At 36.1% G+C, this 14611-nt stretch overlaps 1 protein-coding gene and 2 long non-coding RNA genes across 3 annotated transcripts; 1 reads left to right on the forward strand and 2 right to left on the reverse strand.

Annotated features, from left to right (window-relative positions):
• Positions 1-269: 269 nt before the first annotated feature.
• Positions 270-1047, reverse strand: LOC145801958 (uncharacterized). Its single transcript, XR_014343925.1, has 3 exons — positions 903-1047; positions 700-811; positions 270-600 (listed from the first exon to the last, which is right to left on the reverse strand). It is a non-coding gene; the product is annotated as an uncharacterized LOC145801958 (long non-coding RNA).
• Positions 1048-1056: 9 nt separating this feature from the next.
• On the reverse strand, positions 1057-5510 carry LOC145801959 (uncharacterized). Its single transcript, XR_014343926.1, has 3 exons — positions 5178-5510; positions 1675-2413; positions 1057-1571 (listed from the first exon to the last, which is right to left on the reverse strand). It is a non-coding gene; the product is annotated as an uncharacterized LOC145801959 (long non-coding RNA).
• A 7098-nt stretch (positions 5511-12608) lies between these two features.
• Positions 12609-14269, forward strand: LOC114313678 (protein FAR1-RELATED SEQUENCE 3). Its single transcript, XM_082893952.1, is given in 2 exon segments — positions 12609-13888; positions 13891-14269. Coding segments are annotated over 2 exon segments (1371 nt in total). The 5' UTR covers positions 12609-12754; the 3' UTR covers positions 14128-14269.
• The last annotated feature ends 342 nt before the right edge of the window (positions 14270-14611 follow it).

A 14611-nucleotide genomic window follows, 5' to 3' on the forward strand; every position in this document is an offset into this window, starting at 1 on the left:
CTCACTCTCGTCCCTACATGTTATAAGAACCTATTTATAATGTTACCTGTTTGAAAAAATAAAATGTGAAAGAACCTGTTTGAAGAAAGTGTTATATGACCCATAATAAATTGCATCAGGGCATAAATAAGGAATTGTTTGTTGATCTCTATCAACCAACACTAATACATAGCTACCCATGTTCATCCCAATGGTAGCACACAAAAAAATAAAAAATTTGTAATAAATCAAAATGCACAACAAAGATCTTAAAGACAGTACCAACAAAATAATGTCAAAAACATTTTGCCAGCCAAAACCCACATATGGATAACTTCACTCTAAATACACATGTATGTCAAAATATCTAACTGTGTAATTGTAAACATCATAAACGAATTGTACAAAATTATTAAAGTAGTTAGATGTTCATTGTAAGGCTTAATTCAACTAGAAGCAAAACATACTAAACTCCCAATGCACATTCTTTGGCATTTCAGCTCCCAATTCAACAAAGTGCATTCTTTAACATTTCAACTCCAAGTCTTTACAAGTTTCTTACAACAGCAACACTCTAGCAGCAGTAGCATTTCAACAGCAGCAACGCTCCAGCAACAAAACCTACACAAGGATAATAAAGATCAAAGAAAACAATGTTGCTCGACTCTAATTCACATCTATATATTGAAAGACAATGTATAACATGTAAAAAGATCCTACTATGAAAGTTTGAGCCGTCCAACAAGAGAAATGCAAAAGAAAGATCAACTTTGATTCACATCCATCTCATCATATATAGTAGCATAACCAACTGATTCCAATGTTGAATTACCTGAAAAATAAGAAAAAAAATTAAGTACTAAGACTATTCAATGAAAATATATTTATTTTAAAAATAATTACATATTGATTTATTTAAGTACCTTGCATCTCTACAGCCCACAACCAACTTTGTGCACACATCAATGCTTCCAAAGTATCTGGATGAAGTCTACTCCGATACGGGCTCACCAACCTACCACTAGTGCTAAATGCAGACTCCGAAGCAACAGTGGATACCGGAATAGCTAAAAATTTCTCTAGCGAACTCCCACTCCTCCTCACTTGGCAATGTTGTATATTGGGTCTCTTTATATTTCAAACGGTAAAATACATCCTTATATAACAAGGCAGTTTGAAGCATCAAATATGTTGAATTCCACCTAGTAGCACAATCAAGTTCCATCTTTTTAGTATTCAAATTTTTTACTTGACGAGCTGTTTCTTCAAATTTTTCTACTCTTTTAGGAGTTGCTGTCCAATAAGCTACACTATCCCGAATTTTCTCTACACCTACTCTTATCACATCCAATCCATCTTTGACAATCAAATTGAGAATATGTGTGCAACAACGCATATGAAACAAAGTCCCACCCAAAAGAAGAGAACTACTATCCAATTTATCCAACAAAATGTTAATCATCGCATCATTGGTGGAACAATTATCAACAGTGATGGCAGACACTTTTCTATCAAGATCCCAATCCATCAAACAATTGAGCAAAGTATCACAAAGAACTTCTTTTGTGTGTGGACATGGCACATAAATGAACCTAAAATCATAATTTAAAACATAAATTAATTTATATGCATATAATATATGATGCAACAACAATCTGTAATAAAGCATAAATTAATTTATATGCAAAAATATACCTCAAAATACGGCTTTGCAATGACCAAGAATCATCAATAAAGTGTGCTGTGACCCCATGAACCCTTTCTTTTGATTACTAGAAGTCCACATATCAGTTGTGATTGCCACTTTACTTTGATTGGTCTGTACCAATCTCATTATCTTCTCCTTCTCATTGTCATAGATCTTCAAAATATCACTTTTTATTGTGTTTCGAGAAGGTACTTTAAACAATGGTTGAAGTGCCATAGAATATCTTTTGAACCCAATATGATCCACAATAGACAAAGGGTATTCATGCAAGATTATGGCATTTGAAAGCTCTCTCCTAGCAATATCTTCATCAAAACTATAAGAGACTTTCGGACTCTCCTTGTTAAAGTTGCTAGTTAAAACTCTTTGTCTCATGTCCATTCCCTCCCTTTTCTTAAGACAACTCCTATAGTGATCACGCAAATGTGAAGTTCCATGCTTTGGATTACCCCCAAGATGCTTCTTACAATAATTACATATGGCTTTCCACACGCCATCAATTTTTTCTTTCTTAAAGTGTTGCCACACAAAACTAGGGTTTTTTCTAGTAGCTAAACTAGAATCAGAATCATCTACATCAAGCACATTTTGATTGGGGAGGGGAGGCTGTGATGGTAGAGAGGTCTCACTCTCAACCGATATTGATGGTTGTAAACCATCAACGGGTAGTTGGGAGTTTGCTTGAGAGTTTGCTCCAACTTCTGACATTATCAATGCTTAAAAATCCTAAAGAACATAAATTAGAACAAACACAATCATATTGATATTCCCTAACAACATTTTTGCATAAAAAAGGAAAAAACAAGAGAAGAAGAAATAACAAATTCTAAGAAATTGAGTTACACCAAATGATTAGAACATGGATTTCATACCCATATAAGGAACAAACATCCAACAATTTATATTAACAAGTTCAATTCAACTAAAATTGGATTCACATAGATACAAATGGAAGATCTATTCACTCAATATCAATAACTGAGCTAGACTTGCCCAACCACATTACGTTATATAGGCCTATTTCAGAACATTTATATGCCCATCATAATTCAACCATACAACATTTAGATGCCCAGCCACATTACTTTATATAGGTCTATTTCAGAAAGTAAACATGTTATCTTTAAAGAAAATTGAACCTTCAAGCTTTTTAATTCTTTAATTTCAACTATATATTTGTAAATTAGTTTCAATCATATGATCATTCAAGTTATCTTATCTAACAGTGAGAAATTAAAATATACATAACACTATAACATAATATTAAAATATAAAAAGTGGGGTGGAATGCCTGAAGGAATAAAAAGTGGGGTGTGACAAGGCAAGGGGAGCCAAATGAGAACTAGAATCCTTCGCACTACACCAGTTAGGGCTAAGACCAAACGGAACTTCAGCAAAAAGGAAACCTCACCCAATCTAGTAGGAATGCCTGAAGGAAACGTATCCCCGAGGCCTTCTCGATCAAGTTCTTTGTTCACACGCATTCCTTGATTCTAGTGACCAATTGAATATGGGAGAGGGTCTTGTTCTATCTTGAGAGAGAGGAGACAACCAGACTGTGAGGGTTAAGTTCTCTCTACCTCTACAAGGAAGTGATGGAACCCCTTTCCACGTGCTATACTATACTGACTATAGGCTCGTGGCATAAATTGAGAGCAGGGAAGGATGCTATTTCATTCTCTTGGAGCTCTTTCGTTGAAGTGTCTACTACCCGGCTTGGTTACCCCAATCCTTTTGTATTTTCATGCCATGATCTTCTCATTCCTTGTAACAACAATCCGACATCTAAATCTTGTTGTTGCCACTAGGCCAGTACAAACCTTCTTGTCCAAACTATCTGTCCTCACACCAATCCTATGATATTCGCTTTTATTACCTATGATTCTAGAAGTGATAAAAGTAAAAACAACGTAATCTTCGATCGAAGAATACTGAGTTATTGAGGTACTGAACTAATTAAAGTATAGGATTTAAATTATTTAAATTGAACAAAAGAGACTAAAATGAAATTTGCGTCAAAATATAAAAATAAAAAGTGTAATTTACCCTTGAAATTATTTATAACATATCAACAAAATCTCAACAACCTTTGCTAACAGTTAACGTGATGTAAAATTCATACATTATAGTTATGCTCGAGTTAACCAATTATTATTATTATTATTACTTTGTTATTTATTTATTTATTGTCGAAAGCTGCGTTTTCTGAAGATCTCATGAAGAGGGTTTTACTTTGATTTTTGGCCAGAGACCTGAAGAAAGTTTGAGCCGCTACTGCTTAAGAGGTTATACACAATTTCACAAAACAAAAGAAAGGTGTGCTTGGTTACACTGGTAATAGCTTAAAACTTACAAATTTTGCAAGGCCAAGCCTGAGACAGTGCATAAAGTTTGTGCGATAGCAAGGAAACAACTTGCATTGGCCTCCAGAGACTGAGCTAACTTAAAATTGCTTCATTAGGTTCTTTTTTATTCTAGAAATATTGGTGGGATTGTTTGGAAATACATTCCTATTTTGGTGAAAATGGTTGCTTGTTGGATTCACCATTTGTAATTGTTTTCATATGTTGACACACAATGCTATATGTACCTAACATTTTATCTATTATTATACCATGTAAAATTTTAGATACATATAACATTTTTCTTTAAACAAAACTAACAGATTAAAATTTTTAACACATCCTCTCTCAGCCAACCTATCTATCTTATTTATAGGCATCACAATTCAAAAGCAAGCTCACTCCTTCACTAGACTAACCAACAGTTCACAATTCAAGAACCCACTATTGCTCCAAACTAACTAACAAACAGAGACATGAAAAGGCAAAAATGATAAGCCAAAAGACAAAGGGTACCTCTTATTCTCCCAACCAACTTTAGCCTTTGCTTTTGACTTTCGATAATAATTGTATCCAAAAATAACAGAAAGTTATAAATACAAAACTATAATTACAAAAGTGTATTATTGCGTTAATTTTAAATATTTTACAAGAGAGTAACAAGAAGGAGAATATCAACTGGACCTGGCACCCTCAATTGCTCCAACTAAAAATTTTAATCTGTTAGTTTTGTTTAGATTGTAATTTTTATGTTTTGCTAGATTAAAAGTCATTTACAAACAAAAATTCTGTACAGAATTTCTATACAGGAAGATGTATCCCTTCATTCTCCTTTCATTTTCAACTAAAACACCCATTATGACTTATAAGTTTGACATTGTCACTGCCACTTGATTCTGATTGAGACAGAATGAAAGTTGTTAATTATGGAAGTTCCATTTTGACGTGTGTTTGCCATCAAATTGCAGTATCTGAAGCATCAAGTTTGTAAATAACCAGGACAATCAATCAAAAGTTTAAAATAAGTTCCCCAAAAATCAATCATCAACTAGGTATTTGCCCATATGGGTTACTCAATCAGACCCAAAAACAAAGCAAAAATAGCCGAACTAAGAGAGAGAAAGAGAGAAACGAGAGATCAAACTCACCACGCTGGAGAACTGTGTTAAGCGCCGACGAGATCGCCGGAGAACTCTACTTTTGATACTGGAACTCAAGTTGCTTTCGATGCTTAACTCTGATTTGGAGTGGGAGTGGGAGAGTAAGAGTGGTGAGAGAGAGTGAGAAAACCCTAGCTATGAACAATTGAACAGAGGGTGTCAAAACATACGGAGAAATGAGATGACCCATTCCCCTACCCATTCCCCGATGGGGAATTAAATTAGATTACCCACTGACCCGATGGATAGAAAAATAGGAGAAACCCACTTATTTCGGGTAGGATCTCCATGGGTAACCATTGGGTACGGTTATTATTGCCATCCCTACTCAAGGATAGAGAATTTTAACTTGTTCATGTTGATTGGTTGTGATCTCTAAGCCACCTGAATCCATGAGAATGGCTGCTGTTCTTGACCAAATCGTCTCTGATGAGGTAAGGGCCCATCCAATTGGGTTTGAATTTTCCCCTAGTGTTGTTGATAGGAACTTGATTGTCCTTCAGTAATAAATTTTCTTCTCTCCAATTCTGGGATTTGGCTTTCTTGCCGGTCTCCATTTGTTTGAGAAATGATCCAGTTTTGAATCTTCAAGTACATCTGACTTTTTGTTATTTTATTTTTATTTTTTTTGCCCCTAGTTCAAGGGTTGCTTATAATCTAGCTATGCAAGCTTCCTTTGATCATCACCGACTCTATTGCCCCTAGTTCAAGAGCTACTTCCAATTCGGCCATGCAAACCTCATATTGTGGTTGATCGCTGAACATTAGGAATCAAGGTTCAAGGTTTAAAGCAGAGGGGTCGGGTCTTGAGAGTGATCCTTCATCCACCGACATTCAAGAGGTATATCAACTAAGTACTTAGCCTCATGGTAAACATGCTTGATATGGAAACACCCACACACATGTAATATACTAAAGCAAGAAATGCTCACCTAGTACTCAACCGAGGCAAGCCAAAAGAAATGAAACCATTAGAAAAATGCATGCTCTACTATGCAAGTAACTTATGCAACATATACAAAATGCAACTACAAGGTTTGGTTTTTAACATGACATATGGCTCAACTCAAAACATGCGATACCACACGTATTCAAGTAAGTAAGAAATGACAATATTTATTTAGAATGATGAATCGAACTCGATGCATGCAAGAATGGAGTGTAATGATATGAAATCAAAATATGAATGCAGTCATCATAAGCAAGTAAATAAAAATGAGAAAAAATAAGGGTTGGAAGACATACAAATATTACAAGTGTTGCCCTCGCATGGAAGAGTTCGAATGAATGTCCTAATTAACTAATTATTACAAATTCGAATTAAGCTAACTAATTAATTACAACACACTAGTATTAAAGTACTAAACTAATGAAATGGGAAGGCAAGGAGCCACAAGTGCGCAACCGAGAATATTCCCCCGGAAACTCATCTGTTTTGCTGCCAGATTCGATTCTGTTTGTAGTCAGAAAATGATTCTGTTTTTGCCTCAGCTTCTACTCTGTTTGCAAGGAAAATGCCACCGTTTGCTCAACAAAAGGTGGCCGGCCGGGTGGCCGGCCGGCCATTGGTATTTGGTACTGCCCTATTGCAACAGAATGGAAACAGAGCAAAAACAAAGTGTTTCCAGGAAATGTTCCCTGCCTCTCCCTATCATGAAACTGATCAAGGGAGTAGTAGACTCGATTCACGAACCATCAATTGTCGCAAGGTTATTGCGTGATGATCGATGAACTGATAGGACAAGAAATCAATAACTAAAAAGAAAAGACCAACAATACCCTTTTCTTATCATGGAGTTCGCTCAAAGAAAGTGGTGGACATCATTTCTTGACACATTGAACGTCACTAGAGAGTACGCAATGAGTCAAGAGACAATAGGTTCAATTAACGCCCGATTGAACCCGACTTAATATTATTATCTTTCACTACTTTTAGTTCCATTTCATTAGCCTTTTTTGTTACCTTTCTATTCTTTAGTCTTTTTTGTCCAAAGTGATAGTTATGTCCACTAATGAAGAGAAGTGTCAAACAAGAGGTTGTCTTTAGCATGAGAGAAATGTAATGCCTTAGTAATGAATCTCCGAAGAGATTAAACTATTAAGCATGGAAGGTCTCTTTCTCATGCCTTAAACAACCACCCATTGTTTGAAGCAACTCTTAAGCAAAGAAAACCAAGAAATGAGGAAGGTTGCAAAGATGATTATTGCAAGTGTGAGTACATGTACGAAAATTATGGAATAAAAAGCTATCAACTCAAATAGGTTAGTGTCTAAAGCCTAAACCACCAAACCTATGAGGACTTACAACAACACAAGCATAATATTCAAAGCATAAACTAAGTAAACACTCTAAACACAGCCCCACAATTAGTAAAAATAGTGTTGAAAATTACTTAGAAAAAGCTAAAAAAGTAAGCAAAATGGAATGGAACCAAAACTAGTAAGCAAGCCTCCCCTATACTTTTTGGACCTTAAAATCACCTGTTTTAGCCTCTGAAAATTATGAAAATCAGTAGCTAAAGGTTGAGAAATAAGTGGGAAACACAAGGATATAAGCTTGGAATAAGGTTCATGGAAGGGTGGTTAAACCCCTCTACCCTTGGTAGCTTTTAAATCACAAGTTTTAGCCTACAAAAACAATCCAAAAATAGCAACAAAAGAGAAGGAAGAAGTAGTGCAAAGATGGCAAAAGTTATACCTCTTGAAGAGGACTCTTTTGTTCACAAACCACAAGGTATGCACTCTCAAGGGCTAAAATTTTAGCTCAATAATCTCAGCAAGAAGACTTAAAATATTAGTTTATGGAGTGTATGTATAGTGTATGTATATTGCAAGATAGAGAGGGAGAGTGCTTGGTAAGCTTTGGACTCTTAGCAAAATTTTCTAACCTAAATCCAAAGAGGTGTGCTTGTATTTATAGAAAAACAGCTTCTCCTAGCGGAAACATCTATATAGAGACAGTTGTGCAAGGCATGCACATGGGAGGGGGGGACAGCTGGCTGTAAATATCTACCTGTCGGGACACTTGGACGGCCGGCCAATGACTTGTATGGCCGGCCACAAAAAGTGGCATGCCACTCCAAAAAAACTGCTTTTAAGCCTGACTTCAAATGGGTACATTTCCCTCATTCGGAGTCAGTTTTAGGTGATTCTTGAGTCTAAATTGAAGCCCTAAAAGTCTACTTTCCACTGGTGTGGCCTCACATCTAGACTCTAAGTGTAAAAAGAGATATGCCTAATTTAGTGAAGGCTGCTAATTTCTTTCTTAACGGTTTGATGCTCTACCTTTTCTCCAACTAGTTTTTTTCCATCCCTTCCTATTTCCTTCAACTACAAACTGATAAATAAGATGTTTTTAAATATTTTTCAAAGAGTTCACCTCCCTTCCATTTATTTCCACTCTGTCTTTATTCGGTTTACTGAAATGTGTAATATTTTAATCAAAATGCAAGACTCAGAATATCATAGAAATATTTGGAAAAATATTTTTAAAAAAAAGATTTTAGGGTCTAAATTTTTTTTGGTCAAAATGAGGTGTAAGGTTGGGATTAAAAGCTAAAAATTGAATTCTTTTGCTGAAGATTCGAATAATTGCACAGCGTAACATTTCATCATTGAGTGTTCTGAGGTGCCCAAGTTTTATGGGCAGTGAAAAAAGGGGTGTCTATAGCGTGAAATTATCTAAATAAATAATGATAGGTAGTTTTGACATTTTTCTTGAACTTGTCCTTTTAGACAAAGTGTTTGAGCGCCCAAACCTTTGGTGAAGAACAATTCAAATTTGAATTTATCAATCGAGTGCCCTTTTTTAATGACAATTATAATCTCAATTAAAATTACTATAGTAGATACAAATCAAAATGAAATACCCACCCTCACAAAACAACTCTTAGAATTGAACACCCAATCCTAATAATACCACATTGAACACCCACCTTTGAAAACACAATGCACATGGTCTATCATTCATAGAACAATAAGGCAGAACGAAACTAGTGGAAAAGATTAAGAAAATGGGGGTAATGAAGCCTGATCGAGATAGCGCGGAGGAGGCTTGAAGTGTATTGATAATTTTTTTTAATCAGAAAGTTCAATTATAATTGACAAAAAAGTAAAACTTAGCAAAAAAATAGTTAACATATTTTTATATATTTCCTCATTGGCTTAGAATCCCAAATACTAACTTGCATTCCTCTGAGAAAATTCCATGAAACCAATCGGTTAGACTGTGCTTGGTTGGGGGATTTGAAAAAGAATAGAAAAAAGGTATGCAAACACTAATGGCACTGTAACACGTGTTAGGTCCCTACTTGTTGCCAATTCCATGAACAAGCTTGGTTTAATCGAGTTGTATTTTTCCTTGTTTTTTGGTCTTCTCGCTCGAGCGGGGAAAGCTACGCTCGGCAGAGTTTTCATACTCTCAGTAGTTTTGTTTGTCTATAAAAATACTAAGAGGTGAGCTTTTACGCTCGAGCGTAAGTTCTAACGCTCGAGTGTGGACCCTAGTTTGGAACACGCATTTTAGTGGCACTGCTCAAGTGGCCATTCCTACACTCGAGCGGAGATCACGAATCCAACTGCTATAAATTTGCAGTTTGCTTCAGTTCTAAGGTACGACTTCTAGATTCGCCTTTTCGGCTTTAGGGTTTTCTTCTGGAGGTTTTTTGCTAGTTTTTCCTTTGATTTCTATGGGTGCTTATTCATGAATCAAGAGAGTTAAATCATAGGGTTGCCAATTCGATTTGATCAACACAAAGTGTTCTTCTTTGGTGCAATTCGGAGATTCAAGCGTGGAGTATTCAAAGGAGTTTGAAGATGTGCGTAGTCGTTGACTCGACATGGATGTTGTGGATTCAACATCAAGATGATCAATTCCGAGACAAAGGTGGTGGTGAAAGAGATACAGATTGTTGAAGACAAATTGATTGGTTTTGAGTAATTTGTTTTGGTAAATTTGTACTCTTTCTTTCTTTCATAGTGGATTGATTAGTGACGTTTCGCCCGAGGTTTTTTTATCACAATTGAAGGTGCTCCAATTGTGATTTTTCCATATAAAATCGATTGTGTCGATTTATTATTGTTGAAACAACAATCTAAATCATTTTCATACGTGTTGTTCATTTAGATTGTTAGTTTTAATCATTTGGAAATTGTTGCAATTAATTCTGGTCCAAATCACGAATCACTTAGGTTTTTCAACTTGTACTTATTGGACTAGTGGGTTTGCTTTTGACACTCTATTTATTGTATTTGGAGTCTCTTTGATTCATTTTGGAATATTGTTTGAGGGAGTATCATGATGGTAAAGTAAGATTAGACCAAAAACATTGATTTAGATAATTGTCCACTGAGTAGTCTTCACTCTTTTGCCCTTTTCTCTTTCCATACTTTGAATTTTGATGTGAGACTAGAACCATTGGAAATTGTGTTTTTGGGGCTTTAATTTGGACACAAGAACGACCTAAAACGGAGTTCGGACAAGAGAGTTATGCTCGTTTGAAATTTGAATATCTGTGTTGGAAGCAAGTTCGCTCAAGCGAAGGAAGTTGCGCTCGAGTGAGCTGCGTGAATTTCAGAGATTCTAGGAGCTTCTTTTCACCGCTATAGCCAGGCTTTGTTTGCTCGAGCAATCAGGTCGATATCAGGCACTATAAAGTGAGTTTTTGGCCCAAATTCTTCATTCTTTCTTCCTCTCTTCTCCCCCTCTACTCCATACCTGAAACCCTAACCCTCAAAACCTTGATTTCATCCATTTTTCACCAACAATCCACCATAGATCATGTATTTAAGATGAAGAACAAGTGAAGATCAACATTTTTAACTGATTGGATTATGGATTTTTTGAAGAGATCTCTTTGATCGAGCTTCTCTACTCTCATCTTGGAGGTTTGATTACTTTTAACTTGGTATCTCTTTACTTTGAGGATGTTTATTGGTATTATTGTGACATTGATTTTGTGATGGATGTTTGAGTTTACAAAGAAGTGGGTTTTGATTTCAAAAATGGAATTCCTTATATATTTTCTCAAAATCTATATTAATGTTTGTAGATTATGAAAACTTTAGTTGAAAAGTAACATTTTACATCATGGAATGGCAAAAGCCCCAAATTTGATAAAAATCCTAGTTTGTGAAATTGAACAATGATATACTCAAATGGAATTAACCTTCAATTCTTTAAATTTATGATTGAAATATGAGAATGAGATGCCTTTTGACTTGAGATTCATGAAATTGAAAGATTTTGAGATTTTCTTCGGAAGTATGAAGGTTATGTTTTCAAAATAGTTTAATTATTTGAATGGTAATGTTTATCTTTGTTTTCATGGATGTATGAATTCTTGGAATTTGTAAAAATCTTGGAAAGATTGTTTAAGGGGGTCATAAATAACATGGGAGTCTGGGCAAGGAGTCCCTTTTTTTGTTTTTTTTTTAAAACACTACTAGAAAAAGGGGTATAAGAAGCGGAACCTTTTTGCGACGGTTTAAAATCATCGCAAAAACTTGTTTTTTGCGACGGCAAATAAAGTCGTGACAAAATTAATTTTTTTTGCTACAAAAAATCCACGACTGTGGTAAAAAGTAAGATTATATGTGACAATTATTTAATTGTCGCAAAAAAAGTTTTTCAATATTTTTCCTTTTTTTTTATGCAACAATCTTTATTAATTGTTGCAAAATATTTTATTTTTGCTCATTCATTCGTGACGGTCCTTAACACCGTGACAAATCCTGGTCCCTAAATTCGTGCCCACTTTCTACCTCCACACGAGTCTAGCTCCTCTGCTATGTTTATCTCTGGCACTCTCTGCAGTACCTCCAAAACGACGACGCTTTAAACAAAATGGCGTCGTTTTGACTTTTTTTATATTTTTTTATTTTGTGTACTTTTTTTTTCATTTCCCCTTCTTTTGTTCCCTCACATCTCAAATGTTTGAGAGACCAGAACCCAACCACCTTACAAATAGAGAGACGAAGAGGAGATATATGATCGGACGACGCGGCAGCGGCAGAGCCAGCGGCTAAGCAAGGTGTTCTGTTCCATTCTTGCCTCTGTTTTTTCTTTGTTTAGCAGATGATCGGACTCCCCCCACACCCTGTCGCTCCCTCTTTCCCGCTTTTCCCAAACTTTCTGTATTCTCTTTAGGATAAAAAAAAACCTTCAATCTTCTGCCCTAATCTCACTCTCTCTTTCTCGCGCCCTGTCGATCATCACTCTCTCTCTCTCGCGGTGGCAACAACACCAGGTAACCCTCCTCTCCTCTTCTTTCCTCTCGTTCGTGCATCACAATCTGTCTTTGTTAAATGTGTTATTTCAGTTGTGGTTTTGGCAATTGGATGCGAATTGAAGCCCTCAGTGTCTAAATCTTCTGGGCTTTGTGAATTTGTTTTCAGTCGGGATGGTTTAGAGTTAGGAAGAGATCCAATTTCATCGATCGAAGTTCAACCGAGTTGAGAAAACTCTCCCTCTCGCTTTGCAGAACAGCCCCAAAACCCAGACGAAACTCGTTTCCGATTTCTTACTGAAAATAAAGACATGTTTTGATATTATTCGGTCATCAGGAATGGATGTTGAAGTTGTTGAAGTTGATGGGGTTAAGAGAGAAAACAATGGGAGAGCAAATATTTCAACTAATACGGGTGAAAAACTGGGTAGAGCTGGAATCTCTTTTGACAGAGAGGCTCTCAATCAGGACGATGATGAATATACAAAACCATATGTTGGTATGGAGTTTGAATCTGAAGAAGCTGCCAAGACTTTATACGATGCATATGCCAGGCATGTTGGTTTTAGTACCAATGTTGGTCAGTACAGCCGTAACAAGCTTGATGGGCCAATCATTACTTGGGATTTTGCATGTTCCAGAGATATTTTTCAAAGGAAGAATGTTGAAAGCTGCAATGCTATGCTTAGGATAGAGAGAAAGGATCAAGACAGTTGGGTTGTGACAAAATTTGTGGAGGATCATAACCATTCTACAAGTATTAGCAAGGTTCATTACCTTTGACCTCGGAGGCATTTTGCTGGGGCTACAAAGAATGTGGTTGAAACATTTGAGGCCCCAAGTGATGTTTTTGTCTCCATGGATGGAAATCATGTATCTTATGATCCTAACCGTGGACTAAGGGGTGCCTCCCCTGTAGACACAAATTGCCCAGCTAGGAGTTTTGGCCCTGTAAATTATGGTCAACCCTGTATCAAAAAGAGAACCCTTGGGAAAGTCGCCCAGAATCTCCTCAACTATTTCAAGAAGATGCAGGCTGAAAATCCTGGTTTCTATTATGCAATACAACTTGATGATGACAATCGCATGACTAATGTTTTTCGCATGACTGATGTTTCTTGGGCTGATGCAAGATCAAGGACGGCTTATAGTCACTTTGGTGATGCTGTTATTTTTGACACGATGTATAGACCAAATCAGTCTCTGGTTCCCTTTGCTCCTTTCACTGGTGTAAATAATCATGGTTAGATGGTTTTGTTTGGTTGTGCGTTACTTTTGGATGAGTCAGAGTCTTCCTTCATTTGGCTATTTAGGACATGGCTGTCTGCAATGAATGATCGTCCCCCCGTTTCTATAACCACTGATCAAGATAGAGCCATTCAGGCTTCAGTTACTCGGGTGTTTCCAGAAACACGCCACTGCATTTGCAAGTGGCACATCTTGAGAGAAGGCCAAGAAAGGTTGGCTCATGTATATATCTTGCTCACCCTTCTTTCTATGGGGAGTTGTATAGCTGCATAAACTTTTCTGAGACAACTGAAATAACACATTTAACAGTCTCTTGCTCTCGTTACCCTCACAAATTGTCTGTAGCAGTAGCGGCTTTGACTTCCTCACCGGTTCTCCCTCTGGCATCCAGATATAGCTTTCCTCTACTCTCATTTGGTCTCCTCGCCTGTCTTCTCCTCTGCTCTCCTCATTGGTTCAATTGATTGAATAATTTTGATTAAGAATATATTTAATTGATGTATTGTGTAGTTGATGTTTAGCATAATCTGTTTGTTTTCTAGCAGTGTATCTTTTATGTTCTTCAATTTCTGTTAAAGAAGATAATTTTAAGAAAATTTAATCAAATCCCATGGGATTTATATGTACTTATCACTTGAAAAACTCACTGGGGTAAGGAATCAATTAATTCAATTCCATGCCAAACTTGCTCAAGTTTGATTTTGAGAGAGAGAGGACACAATTCTTTTCTAGATAAAGAATAATATAAGAAGTTATTAAAGCTAAAGATTTCTTTTCAAGCTCTAAAATTACACATTCGATCTCGTGGAAAGAATAATTAATGATAAAACACTTTTCATTGTTAATGAGACTATATTTATATGGTTACTTTTGTCGTGAAGCCTCTCTTGAGAGTTGGGGAATTTGAAATTTGACAACAAAAAATAAATGCTCTCATGAGACCTATGA

Source organism: Camellia sinensis, chromosome 11 (genome assembly GCF_055761805.1).
Source record: "Camellia sinensis isolate YWXY chromosome 11, ASM5576180v1, whole genome shotgun sequence".
In the NCBI taxonomy this organism is placed as follows: Eukaryota; Viridiplantae; Streptophyta; class Magnoliopsida; order Ericales; family Theaceae; genus Camellia; species Camellia sinensis.